The sequence below is a fragment of the Nanorana parkeri genome, unplaced genomic scaffold (assembly GCF_000935625.1).
Source record: "Nanorana parkeri isolate BGI_ZX_2015 unplaced genomic scaffold, ASM93562v1 scaffold59, whole genome shotgun sequence".
Taxonomy (NCBI): Eukaryota; Metazoa; Chordata; class Amphibia; order Anura; family Dicroglossidae; genus Nanorana; species Nanorana parkeri.
Genome location: NW_017306327.1, coordinates 772,192 through 798,316, shown reverse-complemented (window position 1 = coordinate 798,316; position 26,125 = coordinate 772,192). Strand labels below are relative to the sequence as shown.

Genomic DNA, 26,125 nt, shown 5'->3' with positions numbered 1-26,125 from the left:
ATATATATATATATATTTCCAAAGTTAATCTGACCCTTCGAATTGGGGACACATATTTTTGGTATGGGCATATTTACAGGTATGAGTACTTGTGAAAATGCCCAGTATCTGTATCGTTGCATCCCTACAGGTTACTATTCCTTACATTGCTGAGCGATATAAGGAATATAAACTTGTATTGTCACATAAAATAAATGATTGCACAGTCATATACAATTACTAGAGTTTCTAGTGATTGTATATGACTGTGCAATCATTTATTTTATATGACAATACAAGTTTCTATTCCTTACATTGCTCAGCAATGTAAAGAATAGTAACTTGTATTCTCATATAAATGATTGCTCAGCCTCAGTGCCATAGACAAACAGTCAGCAGCATGCAGGGTTACTCACTAACTTAAGGGCCACACACACTTCTCTGGCAGACTTCTAGCTGTCACGCGTTCGCCGTCTCTTTGTCTCCTTCGCCATCAGAACCCAAGAGGTCACTCCGCCCCTGTACTGTGGATGGGTGGAGTGATCTGACAGGAGGCGGAGGTGGCTGCAGCCCAGTTCCTAACAGTCCACGGACTGTTGCCGGTCCACGGCATGAGGGTTGGGGGCCCCTGAGTTGGAGAACAAACTAATGTACCAGTTTGTTTTGAGATTAGGGATGTAAACCCAGAAAAACCAGAGGACTATCAGACCAAGGTTGAACTCAAACCTGGATATCCAATACTCAGCACAATCTCCTGCGAAATCTGGGTTGGTGTGACATCTCATGAGTTGATTTTGTACTTTGAAATCAAACAGGTTACGCAGAGTACTTTTAAAAAATTTAATAAAATAGGTATCTTAGATCCTGTTTTCATACTCCATGCACTAAGCAATTCTGGTTACATTTTTGGCAGAGTCTTTTCAAACCCTAACATTTTTTGCAATGTACACGCTGCCATGCTTTATGGAGCATTGCGTTAGCAACCCACTCCAAATGAATGGGCAGTCTATGCACCTAAATACATATAAAAAATAGTCCCTGCACTTTTTTTGTTTTACAACACAATGCACAGAGCATATGCATTTTTGGATTGTGTTGCTCTATAAAGCAGGTACATTGCAGCACAACGTAAATGTGTGTTAAAGTGCAATTAACTGCATTGCAATGCACACCTAGACTGCCTCACCATGGACATCGGTAACACATGTTATAATGTTAGTTGTAACATGAATTACGAAGGTCATGATCAGGGCTTGAAAAATTTTAGGGTGTCTCACCCGTCAGTCAAAAATTTCACCAGTCAGCATGACCGGACTATAGCCTTGCAATTTATGTTAACATTTTTGGGTGTCAGATAGAGCTTTCTTTTGGAGGTATATAATCACCTCGGGGGGGGTTATTTTTTTTTTTAAAACATAGTTTCCCTACGTTATGTTATAAAACATCTATTCTTACCCATATTTTTGATAAAACATAATCAGTAAAACATTAAAGTCAGGATCACGTCGGGTAAATAGACACCAAACATGTCAAGCCTTAACATTGCGTGCGCCCGCAAAATCGCAAAAAATGCCCATAGACCCATAAACAGCGCTTAAAATGCTTTTACTGCTCATCACTTTAGTATTATCAGTGATTAATGGCCCTAAAATTATTGCTCTCACTGGAGAGTGACACTGAATGCAGGAAGTGATGTAATGTACATCACTTCCTGCATTCGGGGACTTAGAGAAGATCAAAGGGAGTTCGTATACTGTTCTCCCTTTGATCTCCTGTCACAGAGCCGTGCAGGCCGCATCGGGCACAGCTGATCTCTGGACCGGCAATGGCAGTGACAGCTGCTAATACAAGCGATCGAGCGTCTCTAGAGACGCCTGATCGCTTGAATGTAAAGCTTTCGGCTGGCCGTGTAATTACAACGGCCGGCCGGGAAGCTGCTCGTCGGGCTCTGCCTTCCTCTCGTCACAGACGAGCAGACGAGTGGATTTTTCAAGCCCTGGTCATGATTCAAGTTAAATTGCGTGTTATGCGAATGAACCCTTACAGTTTTGGTCTGTAAAACATCAAATTACTCTCTCTGGCACAAACTGGAATGTACAAAATTTGTAGTTTCTGATCAATGCAGCATCTTTATTTGATCAAACTGTAGGTGCTTCTACATGTTTTTTTAATGAAAACCAACTGCCAGAAAATGGTGGAAAAAGTGTGGTAAAAATCCATGAATGGGAATTTACTAAGACTGAATCAGACGGAATCTGGAGCAGGAGCAGTTGTCCATGGCATCAGCTTTTTCCTGATCATCTCCATTAGTTTCAAAGACATAACTTTTTACCGTGAACAGTGTCACAGGGTACTTGCTGTGGCATCTGAGAACTGCGCCAATCTCTGCTTAACATAGCAGAATGCTCTCAGTTCTTTTGCTCAAGTAACTGGTGCCTCTTCTTCCAGTGTTTTGCATGCAAAAGCTTCGATGCACAGTTTTCAAATAAGCATGACAATGTTGCTGAAAGACCCCTTCTAACAAAAGGGAATGACTGTGCATACAAAATGTATAGACTTCTTGGGCCGATGGGTATAAATAGGAAAAGAATAGCTATATCACTTTGCTCCAATCACATATCAATCTCTTTTTACTGACATGGGCTAGCTCCCTTATTTGTCTAGGCATACATACAGTTCTTCCCATGATCTGTTCATTGTTATCTCCCTAAATCTTGATAATTAATTACCCCCATAAAACACAAAACTCACATGTAGACTAATCATCTTCTTAAGGTGAAACCTGTGAGGATAGAAATATGGGAGCTGCCATTACTTGTTTCTAAAGTCCAATTTCACTTTCGATTTAGCTAAAGACATTGAAGGTGCATCAAACCAGAAGGTGTACAAAGTCTTTGTTTGTTTTCTTTAGAAAGCAGCTACAGCTTGAGCAGAATAGCCTGTGCCCTGCTACCTTAATGTTGAGAAGGACACTTGCTCTCTGTATGGAACTAGTGGTCTCTCTGCAGAGGTATGATACGTTCCTGCCGAGCCAGAGCTAGAGTTCTGTAGTCAGTAGGAAACATGAGCTTTGCTGACTACAGGGCTATCCTTGCATTCCAAAGAAAATTAGCTGTAAGACTTTTCACGCCTTTTCTTTTGATACACATGAAATGTATTTAGATTAAATCAACTGAAAGTTCATTTGGGCTTTAAGGTGCAGACTTTGGGGCTATCCTCTTAAACCTGGCTTAAACACTTAGTCAGTAACCTGGAGCAAGTGTGGAAGCAATGAAGTCTAACTGACTGAGTAGTTAAAGGAGAACTATGAGGTGAGTGATTTTCACTCAACCTCATAGTTCGAGCCGACGTGTGACAATTAAACTGTCCCACGTCGGCTCAATAGATCGGGAAGTGAGCGAACACATACCATCGCTCGCTCACTTCTCGATCCCGTCCCTGCAGAGAGCCGTGACTGTCACTCACGGCTCCCCGCAGGGATTCCCCCCTCCCTGCTACCATCCTCCAGCGCTGACTGGAGGAACGAACGGGGGAGGGGCGGGTACAGCTGGCTCTGCCTCTAGATAGGCAGAGCCAGCTGTCAATCACGCAGCTGGGTGGATCTCGACAGATCCGTCCCGGCTGCAGCGGTCTCATTATACCACGAGCTGTAACTCACTATATACTGAGCTTTGGGTCATGGAAGGACGTTAGTTTATGTCCTCCCGTGACCCTGAGGAGAACTATAGGGAAAAACACCCCATAGTTGTCCTTTAAGCAAAGATCAGGGTGATGCCCCCAGAGCCTGCACCTTTAAAAACAAAACATCTGTGGCAGCTTCCATATGTATATCCTCACAGTTTCACGTTAAGGTGACTCATGCCATTTCCCTTACTATCCTATCAAACAGTCTCTGTGCATAGAGGCTGTTATAAGCTCAAGATCCAACAGGAGAGATAGAGAAAATACAGATCTACAGGGTGAATGAAGTAGAAGCAGGGATATACATACAGTGCTGGTACCCAGGTACATATTCCTCTGCAGCAAGTATGCTGCATGGTAGTGACATCACAAATATCACTTCAGACCTCATACGGCTAGCAGTCTCAAGCAGCAGTGCCTCAGACACTGCATACAGCATATACGGCTATGAGATTGTAAGCACAGTAGTGTCTAAGCATCTTCACATACCAGGGAGTAAAGGGGAGGAATTCCAGACAAAAAAAGGTAATTTTGTCAGGGTACGTCTTAACATAACAAAATTGCTACAAAGTTTGCAAAGCTAAACAGTATATATGATCCATTCTTTCCCATAACCTTAGGATTTGGCACATGCCTGTTACAGTATGGTCTACATTCATTCTTTGGGTAAATAATTGAATTAACATGTTTAAGAAAACATACATAAAGTATTAGGTAACACAAATTATGTATAGAAGAGGTATCAGATTGTGGGTAGGGGAAAGGTTAGCAGAGGTTACAATAAATTTTACATATGGTTTATAGTCATAAATAAATACACAAACCATTATAAGCCTTTTATTAGACCAAAGTAAATAGTAATATTAAAAAGATTTAAAACAAGTGGTACAGTGGACCTATTTCTGAGCAAACTGCTGGAAAGCTGAGGAGGGCCTTGGGGCCATCAAAAAAATCATGTCAATTGGACTGAGTTGTATTTTCTATAATCCAGTGCCACCAGGGTCTTATTATACATTACATCTTTGCATGCCCACTCTGCCAATGGCAGGGCACAAGTACCGTATTTTTCCGTCTATAAGACGCCCCCATGTACACGAAGCCCCCAACTTTTCTTACCCAAAATTCAGAAATCAATATTTTAAATGATATTAAGCATCACTTTATTCAGCCGCTTTACCGGTATTTTTTCTGACATTTTTATGGTCACAGAATGCTCCGACATTACCGCTCTGGGCATTGTCTACACGCTCTCCCCAGCAACAGCTGACGTCAAGTACAAAAGATTTATGATTGGAGGAGAACTGTTATCTTTTCTCTGCAATTCGCTCTCCCCAGCAACAGCTGACGTCAGGTACAAAAGATTTATGATTGGAGGAGAACTGTTATCTTGTCTCTGCAATCCGAAGTTTCACTCGTGAGGCTAGTTTGCAGTGGTATCGGCAGTTTCAGCAGTTTCGAAAACCGCAGCCCCCGTGTATAAGACGCCCCTCTATTTTTAGGTAAGCATTTTTATGAAAAAGTAGCGTCTTATACATGGAAAAATACGGTATCCTTCTAATGTTGGGAGATTACTAGCATCAAGTAGGCAGTGTCTTAGAATTACTATTATTACTTTGGGCAAAGTCCCCAGGAGCACGGATAGAAGGGTTACCTTTAGGGAGGCCAGGGCAGTGGGAAAACATGTTTAATTTTAAGTTGTTAATACTTCATTCCAGAAGGGGATCAAAAGATCACAATTCTACTATATGTCTGCCTACATTGTCTGACAATGTCTACTTCACTATGGGATATTGAAGCATGAACTGAATTGTTGTCTGCCCTGAGTGCAAATTGCTGCATGAAATATATTCTTAGATCAAATTAAAAGGTGCCAAATAATGTCTGTTAAATATATATGCAAATGAGGCAAGACCAACAGATAGTAAAATTTTTCCAGACCAGGTACTGATACTGATACTTGCCAAGTACTCACAGATACAAGTACTGATACATTTTTGTTTATTGTCATGTGACAGTTTTTCTAAAACAATACTGACTAATGATTTCAGGACAGTGGTGGAGCGCCAGGGCCCAGTCACAGCTGCAACCTCTGTGACCCTGGTAGTTCTGATGAAAATACCAAGTATCGGTACTGGTATCTGAACGTGCCTACTTTTTTTGGATATGGAAATGCCCATGGCGTTGGGATAAGAATAAAGGAAATCTATAGGAAGAACCCTCAAGAAGGCAGAAAGTATTAAACTTTTGAGTTCCTAGTGAATTTGGTGCAGTAGCAGTCAGTGCAGTCCATACTAAGGGGGCTATTCATTGAGCTGCCAAAGCCAGCTGAGTGAATAACCGAGCCTAAGTGGAGGGAGCAGAACCCTTTGGGCTATTCACTTCAGCCGTGTATGGCTGTTTTCAGTCATACACCGGCTCCCTTCGGTTCAGCCGAACAGCGTGTTTGGCTGAACCGCAGAGAAGAACAAGTTCGCCTCAGCCGATCCAACATCTGGATGAGGCAAATGTTTGATAGTTCACTCTCTTCTGATTGCCCCTATTCTCATAGAGTGAGAATGGGGGGAGGCGCTCGCTCGTCCCCCCAACTTTCCTGTTTCGTGAATTAGTAAATTGTGAATAGCCCATACAGCAGCCCAGCAGTTCAACTGAAGGGTTCCTGCAGCCAAAGTGAGCCCGGAGGATTAGCCGAAGGCTTAACCCTTCAGCAGATTAGTGAATAGCTCCCTAAAATGTGTTGTAGCAATGTAGGTTGGTATTATATGTGTAACATTTAATAGTACAAGTGGTCTTCAGAATATGCAATGCTTGTAATATGTGGTATATAACTAACCAGACTTTGTAAAACACTCTGCTTTTTTAGGCTTTAATAAAGGACTTTGTGCACTATTGCCTTTTATTTTCTCTGTTATGAACTATATATTGTTTTGCAAATTAACAAATAATGTTTATCCAGCCAGAACGGTTATTATAATAGCCATTTTAGTGTGTCTATCATGTTTTTAACATATGATTTAATATCAGCAAGCTAAAACCAGTGCAGTCAGAGCAGTTGTCATGACCATACACTGTATTTCTAACCTCTGTTAATTTTTAATGTTTCTGTAGGCAAAGTGAGTCCCGTCCCCATTCTTGGCATTCAACCAAATTGCTGGAGAGCCAGCCCAACCCCAGCATGATGCAAATATCTCAGGGAACGTTAGGATCTCCATGGCACCAGGCTTATCACTCGAGGTGAGAAAACATGATGATCCCTAGTGTTGTAGAAAACAATTATCAGTGCTTGCTATTACTTAATGTTAAAAAATAAAATCATAATATTATAAGTACAAGTGTAATGGAAGTTTTGCAATCACAAAAAAGTAAAAAAAAAAAAAAAGTGAAAAAGACTGAAAAGTGAAAAGTAGGGTTGCACAGATACCAAGTACAGTACTCAGTACAAGTACGAGTACATGTACCGATACTTTTGAGCTCCAAGACTACACTAGAGAAAAATGCAAAAATTAGGAGGCAGCTGTCATTTGTAAGGAGCACACGGAGCTCCTGGGATTTGTACATCTATATTTTAATGTACGATTTTGTTTTTATAAATATAAATAAAGGGATGCACAGATACCAGTTTTGCGAGTACGAGTACTGGTACTTGCTGAGTACTTACAAGTACGAGTACTGATACATTTTTGTTTATGGTCATGTGACAGTTTTTCTAAAACAATACAGACTAATGATTTCAGGACAGTGGTGGAGTGCCAGAACCAGGTTCCAGCTGCAACCGCTGCAACCCTGGTAGTTCTCATGAAAATGCCAAGTATCTGCACTGGTACTCGAAAAGTATCTGTGCATCCCTAGTGAAAAGTATCAATTTTTGTCATTTAAAGTCACTATGGCGACACAGTTTACCTGCTGAATGTGTTTTACTTTTATTCTGGTATTCATCTGGTATGACTAGCTCTGCTCACCAGAGTCCTGTGATTTTTGGTGTCCTTATCTCATGAGTTGCCCAAAATCTGAGCCTAGCAAAAAACAGCCCAAGAGTTCCCTTATTCAGAGAACCAACTTCTATAGCTCTCTTTTCATAAGGATTTGTCACTTTCTGGTTTACAGCTAAGTTCAAATTAGTAATATGATGCACTTTGTTTCCTAATGGTGCTTTCTTAAATTTACACATGAAGACTAATCCAGAATCTTTCGCACTTGAAATTAAAACTGTGATTAGTGAAATAGAGGAAAGCCATTGTAGGCCTCCCCCTGAAAATTCTAGCTGCCTGGCTGTTATGCTAATTCACTTGCTTTAATATTTGGGTCACCAACCCATAACAGGTACACAGACTAGGAAAGTCAGTGAAAAGTGTTATCTGCAAATTTGGTTAATCAGTGATTAAAATAGATTGATTTACTTAAAGGATAGAGAATGTTTACTTAGCCAAGTGAATGTTCACTCTTAGTAAATAAATAGAAACTGTGTTCATTCTAATCAGCCAATAAAGTGCCTGCAAAAATCCTGTTTTTTTTTTTCTTCTCTCTCGGTCATGATTGGGCATTCAAAGTAAACAAAGGTTCACATCATTTAGTATACTTCACTTTGCTAAGTGAACATCCAGCATTCTTTTAGAAAATCAACACCAAAGTAGACCAAAACCAAATCAAAGCAAGAAGGTCAGTGTGATAACTAGGAAACTTGAATTTTCAGGAGAGGTCAGCAATAGCAGCATCCACATTTTTCTCAAGACAGGTTTACTTTAAGTGTGTTCCTGTAAAATCACTGTCATCTTGATACCCAAATGAGCAAGTGCATATCCTGTTCTTCACAAGACCTGATATATAATGTTCATACCATTTGACATACATTATATACATGACATTACATGACATACATAATAATCTGGAAAAATTCCTAGTTCTCTAGTTGCTTTATGAATTATGTTCTAAATGGGGGTAGTTGCATATGTCCTTCTATTAAAGAAATGTAAATATATAAAACCAATATCATATATAAATTAAAACTTAAGATAGGAAAGAAGCAACTTTAATCCCCGTAGTAAATATATAGATTGGATTTAAAACATTTATAATTTAGTGTAACAATGGCATTGTGGAATATACTCCTAGGATATATTTTGTAGAAATAGCTCTTTATGCAAAATAGTTTCCTTTGTGCACTTTATTAGCTTACTATGTCCTCAGTTATTTAGAAACATTCAGTGATCAGTACTGATCGCTGAGTGTTTGTGCTCTGCTTCCCATCCTGACTGCTCCGCCTATCACAGGAGCCGAGCCCTCCTTCCGCACTGCCCCGCTTGGCATCCTCACACTTGGCCTCTTGACAGCTTCTCTCCACCCCACTGGACCCTGGCAGCTGGATCAGCTAGGTATCCCCTCCAATCCTCGCTGCCTCTGCCGACACAGGCGGGGGAGAGCAGCGGGTATTGGAGGGGACACAGACCGGCACCCAGTGGGGTGGAGAAAAGCTAGGAGTTTTTGCCCATAGTGCCATTTTCGGCCGAAATGTTTTGGCGACCAAAATTTCCGTGCATCCCTAGTTACAATGTTTCCCTATGTACATGTGTTTACAGTTCAAATCAACCCTATAATAATATTCTTGGAAACCAATCAATGTAATTGTTATAATTAAGTTTAAGTATTTTGAGGTCATAAAATTGTGCTTAATTTACTGTGCAACATTGCAATGGGCAATCGGTGTGGGATTGGAGAGAATAAGGATTGTGAGGGTTTGAAAAGGGGCATGTTTTTATAATTAGGTCCCTACATTATAGTATTTCACAGTATAGTTATCAGTACATTCATGCCACATCAGAGCAGGTCTGTCTAATACGAATGAGTAGTGTACTGTATCAGGAAGTAAGAAGTATTAAAATTCCTTTTTAAACTCTTCAGATTATGGTGCTCTGCAGTTCAAAATAGTGAGCATCTTCTGACCTGTCTTATGCTGTCTTATGTGCAGGGCCGGATTTCCCACAAGGCCACCGAGGCCCCGCCTTGGGGTAGCAGGGAGTAGAGGGGCAGCACAGCCGCTGGGCGAGTAGTTTTTTTTCTACATTTAGCCCTGCTTCATGCAATTGAGGAATTATTTGTTAATAAGGCTTCCAATTAATGATGGCCTAATAGTAAGGCTTATAAGGCAGCTCAGGATTGGCAAATAGCAAGTGACCAAGAAGGCAGTTAGTAATTTGCATTTCAGATCAGCCTGGGGTCCCATGGGAAGTATGCAGGAACCTGGAGGTAGTCAACGGTTTTTTTTCCCCACACAGGTTTACTTCAAGTGACCTTATTAGCAATATATAAAGACAAGTAAGATCCATCTCCTGATGCCCATGCTGCTGAACACTGCTCTGATTAAGACTTGCCTGCTGAAGTCTGTGAAGAAGTCAACACTTTTTGGGGAGTCGATCACCTGTGTACTCCAAACCTTATACTGGTTCCTGCAGCCGATGCCCACATCAGTACTGTATCCTGTCTTCGCAGACTTCAGCCAGCATTTTTTCTTTATCACAGTGGTGTTTGGCACTGCAGACAGCAGGAGAGGTCCACCCTCTATTTTTATATACCATTCACCTATCTTTATATACTACTGACAGGGTCACTTTGAGACAATGCTATCTAGCTGGAAAAGGATGAGGAGTGTATGTCCCTCCTTTGATTATTCAGGTCTACATGTAGCACAGCAGCTGCTGAAACTTACTTGGAACTTCACCTGTTTGCAATGGGCAAATATGAAAATGTATATGCAATACTACAATAAATGTACTCATTTATTTAACACTGAACATAATATTTAAGCTAAAATCATAAATGCTATTATTTTTTGAGACTCAAGCAGGCTTTTAACCCAAATTTGTAATAAAAAAAGCTGCTCTATAGAGGACAAATAAGCACCATTCATTTTGCCACCCACATTGAGGATAAAGAAAAATTCAACCCACGCACATAGATTTATTTTTAAAACCTACGTGATTATAAAGTATTAAAAATGACAGAATGGTGTGCAAATAAAATGTGTCTACATATTAACAGCTTATTTGCATGCCTTTTGTATATGAAGTTCATTGTGTTTACAGCTTAATGCTGTACTGTCTAGGAATATTGCTTGAAAATGAAAGCGTTGTAACATAAGAGTAGAACAATAGATATGCAGAAATGTCAGTGTACGAGTGAGTGAGCAAATGCTACTCAGAAGACATGCAATGAAAGAGCCATGCCAGACATGTTACATCATTTTCAATCCTCCAAGGGTGAGGAGTTCAGCTTGGGATTTCCAAATGCTGTTACTGCTCATGAATTCACAGCACATTCTATACTGAAGGCAGAGAAAAACCTGTCTTGGATTTTAGTTGTAGCCAGCACCAGCGATTGAACAGAGGGGCTAAGATTTCCTTGGTTTGCATGCATTGAGGACCTCAAGACACACAGCGAAATTAAGGACTTCATAAGCCATACTAAGATAATATTTCCACAGATACAAGAGGGTTTTTCTTTTTCTGCCATGTTCTTCCAAGTATCTTATAGAACTGAATTCTCTAATCCAAATGCTGTGCCTTGCCTGGAAAAGGACAGATGATGTTTGGCTTGCAGGAGCAAGAGTAAGTGTGTTGAGGAAATGGGCAATTTGTGATGAAAGTTCTTAGTATAACTGATCAGTGAACTGAAAGGCAACCACTTCATTTTTACAGGTATAAGAAGTGGATGTGTCTTCTTAATAAATATATGCGACAAGCCTTTTAGCAAATATAGGAATGAGGAAAAAAGTGACTGACACAAACATTTTAAACAAGGCCTTTAGGATAATGAGCAAAGACTTTGTGAGTGCTAGTTCAGATACCAGTGCTGATACTTGGCATTTTCATGAGAACTACCAGGGTTGCAGCGTTTGCAGCTGTGACTGGGCCCTGGGTCTCCGCCACTGTTGGCCAGATTATTATGACCACCCCATCAGTACTTTGTTGGGCCACGAGATGACTCCACGAGATGACTTGGTTGGACCGCCTCGTGACTCCACGAGATGTTGAAAGGTGATGCGAGGAATCTGACACTGCACTGACATTATTATGTCAGGTGGTCATAATAATCTGGCCACTTTTTCTTTTGCTAAATACAAATCTTCTAGAGACTGAGGAGTGTATACACATTCATTTTTGGTATGAAACGAGCTAGTGAGCAGTTTGTATTGGGGCTATCTCTCTGTTGGGATGGATACTGGGAAGTGAAGTGTGTGTTCTGGGGCCATGGTACTTAGAAAAGGTGGGATATCACTGGTTTGAGCATGCTCTGTTCAGTTAACTTAATTTCTGGAGGCAGGCTTCCTTAGAAAGGACGTTGTATGCAACAATTTTGGCTACTTTGGTCAACTAACCTCTCCAGGAAACAAACATTTTTATGCCAAAATCCAGGTATGTTATCAAAATCCAGGATGCTCTTTCATGCAAATACTAATTTAAGCTCGAAAGTTGGTGCTTTGTCCCTCCCCCTTGTGCATTTTAGGATTTATAAGCTAATTATAAGCCAGTGAGGCTGTACCTCAAAAGTGAAGTGTGGAAGATGTGTGTCGGCAGGCCAAAACAGTAACTTCAGGGCTGAAGTCAGTATTTGTATAATAGAATGCCCAGGGTTTCAGGGGCACCAGAAAAATTTAGAATATAACTTGCAGGCATTTAACTATTTATGACATACAATTCTTCCCCACACAGCCACCTCCTCATGTATCACTTGCTCCTCCTTTTTAGATTGTAAGCCCTCACGGGCAGGGCCCTCCTTACCATCTTTCTTGAATTGTATTGTGATTGTAATGTCTTACTTGTATTGTAAAGTGCAATGCAAACTTGTTGGCACCAGTGGCGTAACAATCACCATAGCGATCCAGGCGGCCGCTATGGGGCACAGGGGGGCCTGGCCAGGACATCCCCCTGATGCTGTGCGGGCCGCTATGGCATTTCAGGCTGCTGGATGTCACTGGCGACTGTGAGGAGAAACACACAGCCATTCACATGTGCAGCGGCACGTATCTCCTCACAACAGTCCATGACAACCAGCAGCTTCGGGGGAGGTGGCTGGGCCCATCGTCGGCAGCGATGGAGGAGGCAGGTCTTAGCGATGGAGAGGCAGGCCCGGCGATCAAGGAGCTGGGGCCCAGTGATGGAGGAGGCGGGGCCCGCAAGCGATCGTGGAGAAGGAGGCGGACAGAGGATCAGCCAGACAGGTAAGAGGGCTTGACCGCCCACCATAGAGAGGGTCACCCTCAGGTGGGCTGTTTGGGTTATCAGGTGGACTTATCTAGAAATCACAGGGCCCCATGCAAGATTTTGCTATGGGGCCCTGTGATTTCTAGTTATGCCCCTGGTTGTCGCTATATAAATCCTGTATAATAAGAATAATAATGTGAGTTTTCTTTCATAAAATTCGGTACAGATTGACTTTAACTATTATTTACTGACAATTTGTGGGTACCTGACAGAAATGTATTCCATGCCAAATGGAAAAATAATGTTTTTAAACAGCAGAGTAGTGAAAATATGGCATAAAGCAATAGAAAGGCTGTTGGTTGTCTACAATAAAGGTTTGAAAGCGTCAAAAGGGGGGGGTGTAATTAAGAACCAACAAGAAGTCCAAATTTTTGTATGTGCCACCCTTCCTTTCTTCCAAATTGCAAAAATATTTAAAGGAGAACTATGGGGTCAGAGCTTTTCCCCATAGTTCTCCTTAGGGTAACGGGAGGACACAAACTAGCGTCCTCCCGTTACCCTAAGCTCAGTATACCGCGAGCTACAGCTCGCGGTATAATGAGACGCCACAGCCGGAGCGGATCCCGACATCGATGTCGAGATCCTCCCAGCTGCGTGAGTGACAGCTGGCTCTGCCTATCTAGAGGCAGAGCCAGCTGTACCCGCCCCCTCCCCCATCCGTTCCGCCAGACAGCGCTGGCAGATCGGAGCGGGGAGAGGGGAATCCAGCCTCTCCCCCTGTCACGGCAGAGAGCCGTGACAGGATCGAGAGGTGAGCGAACCTGGTATGTGTTTGCTCACCTCCCGATCTACTGAGCCGACCTGTGACAGTCTCATTGTCACAGGTCGGCTAGAACTATGAGGTGAGTGGAAATCACTCACCTCATAGTTCTCCTTTAACTTGTGGGAGACGTTTCTTTCTATTTGTCTTAGATTAAAAATTTGTTGGTAAAATGCTAATTACTAAAATATTAGTTTTACCTACAATGCTTCTTTAAGTTGTAGACCTCAGGCATGCTATGTACACCCAAATAAAAATCAGTACACAGGGCATATGTAGCACGCCTTCTCTGCCTTCCCATGTTGCTGCTTCCCCTGATAATGCAGCAAGCACTCGAGGACTTGGGCTCTACTGCAATGTTTAGATGAAAAAAAAGAACAAACAAGTAACATATGTCCTTGTATGTGTCTCTAGGTCTATGTTTCCAGACTAGAGTCTGTAAAAAGCCAGTGATGATGCAACTCCCAGGCATGTGTGCTAGAGTTCCATTATCCCAGCACTTACAGATGCCGAGAGTGTACCATTTGTGTATATTTTACTGTGTATGCACTGCAGGCAGCATACGCACCCACATGCACAAAAAAAAACTAGATGAAAGGTAATGGATTTCTACAACAACAAAAAACTCAATCGACCAATATTTTTTTTCTTGTGATTTCAGTTCCATTTTAAGGGACTGTTCACACCATCATATTGTGGTAAAGGGCTGCAAAACAAGTGCTTTTCATCAACACATGGTAAAACACTAAACATAGTGCAATGTGTTGCAGTGCCAATTCTTTTAAATGACACCCCAAAACATCTATAGAACACATCTGCTGTGCAATGCAATAAAAAATGGGGACCATTGAAAAAAGAACTGGCAGTGCTAATGCAGTGTGCCAAAACATACAATAAAGCGTGTTGTGGCCCATGCGTTACCACATCATAGAAGCTGTGAATGGGTCCTAATTGTAAGATTTAGAAAGCTAATATAAAGTGTTGTTCCTAGTAACTAATCAAATATTCAAACTCAACTAAACCAACTTACTATTGGACTCTTCCACACTCATACACATGTACATTCACATTCATACACGCTATAGGTTGGACTTGATGGACCTGTGTCTTTCTTCAACCTCAAATACTATGTAACTATGTAACTATTCAAACTGCCATTTCAAGTCAATGTTAAGAAAAACCCCAGTAAGATTGTTTACAATGTTACCCTTATTATACCAAAAGCCTATATATGTATAATTTCCAACCAGACCCAGTGATTTAAATGCATTTGGTTATCTATTCCTGAGAAGGATTTGAAAAATTCCAGACAGCTGAAAAGAAAACATTTTTTTTGTGTGAAATGAGTTAGCGTTGGACAAATTACTCATATCTCACATAGCTTTAAAAACAAATCTGAAAACAAGTCATTATTACTGATATGAAAATATTTTAATAGTTCTACTCTTTGCACATCCAGATTTCAGCTCAGTTAATAATGGTAGCATCACAGTCATATATCCTCTTAACAAATTAGCTCATTAATTATTTCCCCTGCAGTCCAGCAGGTTGCTGGGCATTTGCCAACCCTGAGTAATGGAAAAGCAGTAGTGGCTGATTTACTGTACGCTTTTAGTAATAAATTCATACATTAGATTAAAGAACAGCATTCTTTCTACCAGTCAAGAGTAGTCCCTCTTGAAATGTAAATGTGGAAATACTAAAGTGTCTACTATTTTAAAGTGAACCCTAAATTTCCCCATACTGGGCTATGCACAGGGGTGGACTAAGAACTTTTAGCCTCGGAGGCAAACACATCAAGCTGGCCCTTTCATGGTACTAATAGTTTTCTGTAGGTTAAAGGAGAACTATGAGGTGTGTGCTTTTCACTCACCTCATAGTTCTAGCCGACCTGTGACAATGAGACTGTCACAGGTCGGCTCAGTAGATTGGGAGGTGAGCGAACACATACCGGCTTTTGCTCACCTCTCGATCCTGTCAGCAGCTTGCGGTATACTGCAGCGTCTCAGTGTACGTATACTGAGCCTAGGGTGACGGGAGGAGTTTGTGTCCTCCCGTTACCCTAAGGAGAACTATGGGGAAAAGCCTTAACCCCATGGTTCTCCTTTAAAGAGAGTGTACTACCTTATACCACAGTGATAGGTAGCTATGGTAAAAGGTGGGTATTGTCTGAAAGAACATGGTTTATATTGTATCATAACTATTCACATATGTATGTATTGGATTGTAAGAAATGGATGGTAAGGTAGGAAGTATTTTATGAGCCGAACTGAATGACTGCATCTCTGTGAAAATGATTTGGACTCAGCTAAATAATATACTAAATAAAATACCATGTCATCATCATAAATAAACAGCTAGCTTCCTAAACAAATGCAAACACATGTCACAGCTTTGCATTTGTAAAGCATTGTCTTTTTTTACAAATCTCTGTATTTGATTGCATTGCATCTCAAAGAAGCAAAGGAAGTTGATGCTGGACTTTCCTTTGCCACGTGCTGTGATCACAGGTCTGACCAGTGAGCAGGTAGCCATGTAATGCCCAGGAGCTGTCACTGACTGCGGAGCCTGCCCTGATTGAGGCCTGAACGGGGAGGAACTCCACTCAGAGCCACCAGACCAACATATATTTTTTGTACTGGACCGAGGGGTAAATGCCCTCTAGCCCAGTCATTTCCTTGTAAAGTAACAGGTTCACATTAATGCATGGGGCATACATTTTACAATCTGCTGCTTTTCTTGTTGCTGTGTTCTACTACTGACCCAGATGCTGACATCTAGAGCTGACAAGGGTAGTGTGCACAGCCCCTATAGAAGTTTTGGTTTTGTTCAGAGTACAGTATGACAGGCCTGTGGCGGATCAAAGCACAGGGCAGCTAGGGGTAACATGTGACACCCCTCTTGTGCCCTCACAATGCTTTGTGTCTGAGTGGGCATTTGTTATGCCAAATCACTGATATGTGGAGCCAAAGTCATTGGGGAAATGTGTGCAAAAATAAAAATATGTTTTGGGGTTTGCTGTCTAGACTCTTGGGCAGGCCAGTAGTGAATAAAAGTGGTAAGGGAGACAGAGAAAGGTAGGGACATGTACCTCATGCCCTATTTGGTATCGAGAACCTGATACTTTCCCATATATGGGTGAGAAAAAAATGTTGAAGTTATAAATTGTGGAAGGTTAACATTGTATATATGCACTACTTACATGATTTGTTTCCCAAACAAAATGGGCATCAAGGAGTATTAGTAGCAAACATTTCATGCAGTTGATTAATTGAATAGAAAGAAAATATTGTCCAACAAACATGAAAAACTACAATCATATTTTGGGCAGCTGATTCATGTATTTTGAACTATGACAAAAAAGGAAGTTGTAAAAGAATGATATTTCATGATTCATGTTTAAGCAACAATACCCAATAATAGAGAAACTAGTAAAATGTTAGATGTGTTAGCACACCAAGTTGTTTGGAGGATGTCATAACACGTTTGAACCACACGTGGCATTTTAACATTCATCTTTAGAATCCTAAGAGTTTTTTCCCTTGTACAATTCTCTGTCTTGTCTGTTTAGATTTCTTGTAGCAAACAAAGTGTCTCTAATGCTGCTAGTTTCCAGGAAGCCTGCCAGGGAAAACTTTCAACTCCATAAAAAGAAAAGAAATAAAACACACACACGCATACACTGTAGTCTTTACGTTTTTTTTTGTGTTCACATTCTCCTGTTCTAGTTTTTTAGTGTGTATATCTGTGATCAGTTTGCATAGTGTCAATAAACCGGTTGTTTATTAAATCTGAAAAGGTTCTGACAATCTCTTATGTTATCTATGTCGTTTCTACACTGCTGTGGGATTAATAGAATGAACACAGCCACAAGCAATTACTTATAATATGCTGGAATGACAGCTGGCAAAGAACAGAGATAGGCCCCAAATATGGTTTCTCTTCCGTTCCTCCCATAACCTAAACATTTCATCTGCAAGTTTATTTATAAGCTCGACTGAACGTTTCTTGCAAGCAGTAAGATCTTTCCCTGTTTCTTTTTTCTTTTAGTTCTTCTGCAAGTGATCTCTCCAGTTACGAGCATGGGTACTTAAGACGGAGCCCTGACCAGTACAGCTCACGGGGGAGCATGGAAAGCCTGGACCACACTTCATCAACATACCATCCATGTCATCTTTCACCTGCAAAATCCACTAACTGCATAGATCAACTTGCTCATTTGCATAGCAAAAGAGACTCTGCTTACAGCTCTTTCTCCACGAACTCCAGCATACCAGAATACCACCCCACCACATTCTGCAAGGAGAAGTCCTACTCTATGGAAAGCATGTTATCTCGGGGGAATTTACAAGAGGGTATTAAGCATGCGGACATTAGATATATCAAGACAGTGTATGATGCACAACGTGGTGTTTCAGAAGAGTATGAAGTGAACTCATCAATGGTCAAAAGCCGAGGTAGGCTTTCCAGCCTTCACCTTAAGAACAGTGGCCCTGTGGGGAGATTTGAACAGAACAGAATTCTCTCTGAGAGTGATATAGTTGTAAAAAGTCCTCCCATGCCACCTACACGGAGTGACAGTTATGCAGTAGCAAGACATCATGAGCGGCCAAGTTCTTGGTCGAGTTTGGATCAGAACAGGCATTTACGGACAAGTTCCAAAGGACCCGGAACACATTCTGCCATTGCTACTTGCAATTCAAATCAACAGCTAAAAGCAGCATTTGGCGAAGGACAGCTGCATACTGTGCCAGAGAGAAGTCCAGAATGTAGCCCTTTAATGAAACCTAAGCATGTTTATTCACATCTCCCACAGCCTGGACAACCTATGCTTCCTACAGGGATCTATCAAGTGCCATCTCCAGAGCCACACTTTGCTCATGCTCCTCAACCTCCCAACAATAATAATGGAAGGCTTTATCCAGCATTAGCCAAAGAAGGAGCTCATAGTACTTCATTTGCTGATCCTGGGACCAAAGCAGGCTCTTGCTCACAGTTGGAAACAAATGTAAAAGGTAGCCAGAATATTCAAAGCATTCCTACTGTGCCAAGCTTAGTAAACCAATCCACTAAAGCTGAAGAAACAAGAGAAGGTGGGCCTGCACAATACACCCATTATAAGCTTCATTTCTCTGGTGGCCCTGATTTTCCAGTTGGTTCAACATTAAACAGTGAAGACGAAAGAACTCTTACAAACATAAATCCGTCCTTCAATACAAATGATCACCTACCAAAACCAGAGTCTAAAACCGATGCAATAACAAATCAGGTGAGAAGTGGGCAACAAGATAACTGGGATATGCAGGTGTTCAGCACCAGTGAACGGATTAAAAGTCACACTGGGCCTGCATTGCAAAATCGGGGAAGCTCCTGCAATACCAGTTCTGATGTATCCACTCCAGATACAAATAAATATAAGAACTCGGGTATCCAGTACAAAGCTGACACAAACCATAATGATAAACATGAAAACAGACACCCTGTTCATGCCTCTAACCACAAAAACAAACTAGAAAGCCCAAGTTTTACAAAACACACTGAAGATGCTGACAGCTCAGTTATATATGTTACCAATCACCTACAGCCTGATGATCCTTCGTCACCTCACAACAATACTACTGAATTTATCAGAAGACGTCAAAATTCAGTAAGCAATCAAAGCAGCAACAGTCTAAGTTCTGTGAAGCAAGATGGCAAACAGAGATCATCAGTTTTTCAAAAGATCAGCCAGATTGAGCAACGAGAGCAAGAGAATCAAAAGCCCCACGCCCCAAGTGGAAGCATCTATGGTCAGAATTCAGGGCAATGTACAAAAGGAGGAAACAGAGCATCTGTAAATAGCATTGAAGACTTAAGGAATAAGTTTAATTCCCAGGAACATGCGCAGAATGTTGAATACAGAAGACTTTCAGGTTCTCATACTACTGACAAAGGTTCTGGCGTGCACCAGTTAAAAAGAGCTGGAAGTGTATACAGTTCAAGATTAGGGGACATTCAGAAAGCAGCTGCTGAAAGTCAAATAGACAAGACCCAGGAGATTAATAACGAGCCATGTGTTTTGCAAACCTTGCTGGGTAGTGATACAACAACAGGTAATTCTCAAACAATGCCAAATAAAGAAGACCATTGGCAGAACACTGCACAAGACACTTTAGGTTTTAGCAGGGCTTACAGAAACAGTATCAAAGATGCACAGTCCAAAGTCTTAGAAGCAACATCTTACAGAAGAAAAGATTTGGAAATCAGCCCACCACAGAAAAAAACAGAAAGGAGTGTTAAAAGGCCTTCTTCAGCTATTCTCTATGGTAAGTCTGCTCCTGTATCCCCTCATGCGCCAAAAGAACGACACAGTGTCACACCCATGGAGACATTTGCAAAGAGCCAAGATTTTCATAGTCAAGAGGGGACAGCTTTATCAAACCAGGTAACTCGCATTGGAGCCAGAAGACGTTTGACAGCTGAGCAGAAAAAGCGATCATATTCAGAGCCAGAGAAGATGAATGAGGTGGGCGCATCTGACACTGAGTCATCATCTATTAGCAGCCAAAAGAAAGGGCAAAACATCAGCTTCTTGGAACAAACAGTAGCGGACAGGCGCAGAATGTTTGAAAGAGATGGCAAAGCTTGTTCAACTGTTAACCTTTCTAAACCAGAGCTAAAGCAGATGCAGCAGAATGCCCTTGCAGACTACATAGAACGAAAGACAGGCCGAAGGCCTTCACCCCTGGAAACTGGCCTCTTAAAAGTGCGATCCCAGAGCACCTACTTCTCAGGGAGTATGATGGACAGCCAGAGTGTTTCCTCTACATCTAGCATTAATTCACTACAGGAGCATAATATGCCATTTCACAGTTGGGATCCAAGGGATACACTTTCTAAACCTGGACGTGTTTCCTCCACTCTTCCACCTGGACTCACAGGCTTGTTTGATTTAGCCAACTTAGAGAAGAAAAGTGAACACCAGGAAAACAGGGGTCGTGCAAGTTCGTTTATCCAGCAACGTCTAGGCTTGGATTTTAAGCCTAGGCCAGAAGGTAAAAGCTCTTCTTCACATAAACAGAGAGAAGTCACTGCATTAAAACCATCAGAATTTTTAATGGTTTCTTCGGAGCAAAAGCCTGATAGAACAGTGTCTGATCGGGATTTGTATGCCAACTCTCAACAACCCACTGCCCTTCATGTGAGATCAAGGTCTTCTCCAGCCAATGAAAAGGCAAGCCAGGTATGTGGATAACATTAGAAGTCATCTTCATTGCACACATATTAACTATGTCACACTCATTATTCTTTAGTATACTTTTTGTTTCTCAAATTCTTTACACCATGAAAACATTGCCACTAGTATACACTACAGAAACCAGATTACATATGGACTTTATATAGAATTAGTATTGCATTAGTTGTCACATGCAAAATATTTCACTACTGGGCAAGTGCATAATTACTCACTCCTTGAAATTATAGATAGAGAGACTGTTACTACTATTACTATTTCCCAGTAGTAAACAATCCACTGTTAATATTTTCCTCTCAAGGGCTACAAACAACTCCACCTTCTCTACGCAAGCAACATTTCTATGTTATGTTACTTGAAAACCATCAGCATAGATATTTTATAACTGACATTAAATACACAACACGGGTGGCTTGGTGTGCAATAGTAAAACAGCGTGCTGCCCATAGCAAATTGTCAGCTCCTAACTGTTAATTCTAGAGTCCACGGTTTGAAAATAAAACAAAGATCCTGACTGGTAGCTCTGGCCAAACAGAATTCTCCTGGGCTCCCACTTTTCACGTATTAGCCCCTGAGATATTTTATAGGAAACAAACATGATTTTCTCTAAATAGTGTCATAATTTGCCCATGTAAGTGTATTTATTTCACACATTTTTTCAGAGTTCAATCTGAAGCTTTTGCTATGTTTTCTGTTCCTTCCCAATTTATTAGAAGGCAGGTGCATTGGATCACTTTTTTTCTGTTTAGGACTTCAAGGCATCAGTGATTTTGTATATTATAAAGTTCTGTTGCAAAGCATGTACTCTGACTCTTTGACCCAAGCTGTGAGCCCCTTCTAATAGCACCGTTGTCTCTCTGGAGATTCGATAGCTGAATAGATGGCATTCGGAGGGGAAGCATTCATCACTTAAAAGTTTCTTTTACTAGTGATACCCTTTTTCAGTACGTAGGTTTCTCTGCACACATTTATATTCCATTGATTTAAATTCACATAGTCATGCATACTTCTAAATGTTTCTTCAGTTATGGTAGATCAGTTAACTTGTTAACCAAAGTGTTACCAATATTTGGGTTAGCTGTAGGCTTCATTACTTTCCCTGTGGAAGAAAAATCCTCTTTTGTCACTAACGCAAGGTTAGAATAACACAGGGAGAAGATGCAAACTCCATGCAGTTAGTGTCCTGACCGGGATGCTATTTAAGTGACTAAAATTTCTCCTTTTGGGTTAGGAGAAAGGAGTTAATGAAATTTCAGTATCAATATTATTATATTTAATTTTTATGCAGTATAATTTTAGTGCTGCTTTGAATGACTCTAAAGGGTTCTTTCACATGGATGCCCTTGTAATGCAGGAAGCATATAGGAAGCACATTATAGTTAAAAACATAGGCGACTGATGTTATACACATCACAATGTTAGTACCGCTAAAGTGTTACAATACTATTGGTATGTTTCTATGCACTTTTCTGTAAACTCCATCTAATCCAGGTCAGGCTGTCAGGGCTGTGCTGCATGATCTCCTCTGCCTGTTTATGCACAGCTTTAAATCCACTGTTTGCCTTTGCTCTGCAGCTTTTTCCAAAGTAAGGTTGCGATTAAACTGCACCTATACTTTCAAAATGATCTTCACATTGTTCCTTATCATAGCTGGTTTCAGTACTGATGAGCACATTCTCTATAATTGTCATGCAGTATACTGGTAATAGGTTGAGTAAATGGTCCATTTCACTATGTGTACTCTAGACCTGTGCAAAATGTATTTAATGTTCTGGCCGAACCTGCCTCTAGACATTCATTTGCCTGCCACAGGCACTAAACATGACATTTCAAAAGAAATGCAGATGAAAGAAAAGTAATAAAATCTGAGCTTAAAAGTTTTTTTTTTAGACACCATGATTTTTATCAGACACCATGAAACAGACACCATGATTTTTATATACATAGGTGTTATTGCAGCTGACTGATACTGTAGATGATGTCGCTAGATAAATAATATATATTTCAGTTAATAGTCAAAAGAAGTGTAGATACTGTACTTGGTAGATTTACTTGTTGCCCACATTTAAAGACAGCTGCAATATTATAAAGCATTTTACAGTCAATATGTGTAAGATTCAGGTCAGTGTTTGCTTACAATCTCAGGCTTTTTTTTGGAGACAAATCAATAACCCTACCAAAGAGATCTTCGTAATGATCGAGTGGATTCCTAGCTTTATGTCCCCATACAATAAACAATAATTTATCACATCCAACAATTCTACTTTTCTTCCTTATTGTAAAACAAACTTCTCACTTTAAAGAAGATTTCAGGGCAAAAGGTTAATACAAGTTTTGCCCCGAGTGCTTCTTTAAAGGAGACCTGTGCTGAGAGAAATATTTGGGATGCCTTCATGGGAATGCTAGTCATCTGGCTGTCTTCAATACTTTTTGAGTTACTGACCTGGATCAGTGGTTATTGAAGCCAGAGACTTGCTTTTTCGGAAGGAGATCTGCAATAGCAGTTCCCGTATTTCTCTCAGATATGTTTCTTTTAAAGCCCAATTGAAGTTTAATTTTTTAGTGCAACCTCAACACTCCAATTGTGGTGAAACCACAAATCCCATAATGCCTCTGCCTCTGGAAGTCATGCTTGTGGTTGACAGAGCCTTGCAATGCCTCATGGGGTAGCTTTACAACAGCTGGAGTTCTGAGGTTGCCTACCCCTGGTATATAGTTAGGTAAAGTGTGCAGACAAACTGTGTTCTGAACGTCTTACATTTATTATGCATCTAGTTCAGCTCCAGTAGTAGCAGAACATTGTAAACTCGAGCAGCATGCTGAAGAGAAGGGCTGTGTGTGAACAGGGGTCTCTCTGCAGTGGCTCAGCGTTTCCCCCCACCACCCCCTCTTTGAGTCAGGACAATGACCCTGCAATCAGCAAGGAGCCTAAGCTTTGCGTATTGGTCCTCTCTGCAGCATGCTGCCCAGACATAAAACTTTGTTCTACTACTGGAACTGAACTGGGCACATGATAAAAATGAGACAGACAGAAGACTGTAGACTTTACTTAAACACTAAACTTTAATTCTAATAAAATACATTTACAATTTACTATTCATACTAAAAATGGTCACCTAACCATTTAAAAAACTTTTTGTTCATATGACAAGATCTTAGGAAACAACATGGGTTCATTCACATGATAGCACATTTTTCTAAATAGATATATTGGCAGCCTTCTGTGTGTTTAGCTCAGCACAAACATCTGAAACATTGTCGATTACGCACTCAATTTGAGCTTGAGCTTAGGAAGTATGTGGGAATGCAGCTGAACATGTGGGATTAGAATCTCTGCGCTCGCTTAATTGCGTATACTCACGGGTAATAGACAAAAATGTCTTTTAACTAGGTCAGAGCAAAAGCTGAAATTTCTGTTCCCAAGCATACTGTAGTCATATGAAATCTAAGCAACATTTCACTGCCCTCTAATGATCTTTTTGTTTTCCTACCCATCACATAATATTTTATGTTACAACTTTACAAAAAAAATATAAGCATCCTTATATAATCAGTTAATTCATTTTATATACAATATACATCACTAGAATGTATACAAATTAAACAACAAAAGTTACACCATAACCACTGTTTACCCTGTTACATACAGTATACAGTATATAAAGCAAGCAAGTTTGTGAATATAGTCTTGCAGGATTTTCCTTTCTTTTGGTGTCCTTTGGGAGCTCTACAGGATCCATCAAGAGTTCCAGCAATTCAGATTTCTGTCTGTTTTCTGATAACATTGTCGGACTGTTAACTTCACCTTAGTGGATAGGGAAAAGCTATATTCGCTTTCAATACCCATTCATATGCAAGGGAAGTTTCAAAAAACAGGATTTCAGCTTCTCCTTATTTATCGCTAAGCTATTGGAAATTCACTTTGCTGAAGCCAGAGGTTTTTTTTTCATAGTTATGAACAGAGTATAAAGTTATGAGAACCCCTGTCAGGTTTGTATTGCTATCTGTGTTTCCATTATGGAGATTCACCGTCCCTATTTGTCCTGGTGACCACTTAACACTTAAGGAGAAAATCACCAGAACGGGAATATATGAGAAATTGTACAATGGGCACACTAGTTGTGATGACCCTCCTGATTTTCCTCACTTTGGAGTGATTTCTCTTTCACTTCCTGTTGTGGCTATTGGACAGAGAGTTAAGGGAAATAACCCCAATGAAACACAGAGAGCAGAAAAGCTGACAGGGTTTATAACCCTCCCACATGCCCAGCAAATCCAACTTTGTCCTGCTGTAATCTGCCACTCCACTACTGCTCACCGTGACTCCATCTTCTTTACTTTCATCATTGGGAGCCGGCTGTCCCTTCTTGGTTCTTGCAGCTAGTCCCCGACTGCCAGGTCCGCCCTACTATAGCTGCCAGTTTCCTTTTCCTAGAGCCACTGTGTAGCAGCTGATGCCTTCCGGCATATGTGACATGGATATGCAAAGAGGCTTCAGGGTATGTGTCGATGAGGCAGGAAGTGAGGTAAAGTATGGAAAAAATGGTAAATAAACAAAAAGGTAATCTTTTTTAAATTAAGGGGGATTGCAATGGTCCAAAGTGTTTCCGTGGTTTCAAGTTTCGTTTTAAGTTGACAGTGTCATTTTCATAGGGTTTTCTGAATTTGGAGTTACAGCAAGGATAGCATCTTCATCATTTACATTTGAACGCACATTTGCAAGGATGAGCAAGGAACACTCACATGTAAAAAGATGTTGGGGATGCATTCTTTTATTTAAGTCAGAACTCCAGATTATAATATGGTCATTCTGCAAGTTTGAACTTCTCTATGCCCTCAAAATGCCTTTACATTTCTGTTGAAGTTGCAGTCACATGACTGTCAAAGGTCTAAAGCAGTGGTTCTCAACATGTGTAACCTCTGGACCCACATTTGTCCTTGGTCATTAAGTTGCAACCCAGGTCATACTGCAATGGAACGCACGGCATTGCGGAACCAAGCGTTCCGGTGAGGGCAATTGAACTAAGGGCGGGAGGTGCATTTGGGGTGCCATTCAAATGAATGACAATGCAACGCACCTCCCACACCAGACTGCGTAGTAGGGGAGATTGCATGGTACAGTGCGTTAATCGCAAAATTAGAAACCTGTCTGACTGGGTATTTTAAAGTGAACATAGCAAAGTTTGGATGAAAATTATTTCAGTAACCAAACTATAATAT

At 40.8% G+C, this 26,125-nt stretch overlaps 1 protein-coding gene across 1 annotated transcript in view; it reads left to right on the top strand.

The window, feature by feature from the left end:
- Window positions 1-26,125, top strand: part of SHROOM3 (shroom family member 3) — a 135,111-nt gene that overhangs the window by 85,095 nt on the left and 23,891 nt on the right. The window contains exons 3-4 of the mRNA XM_018576175.1: window positions 6,766-6,891; window positions 17,722-20,893. Coding sequence (XP_018431677.1) covers window positions 6,833-6,891; window positions 17,722-20,893 — 3,231 coding nt within the window. The 5' untranslated portion in view covers window positions 6,766-6,832. The remainder of the gene's footprint in view (window positions 1-6,765; window positions 6,892-17,721; window positions 20,894-26,125) is intronic.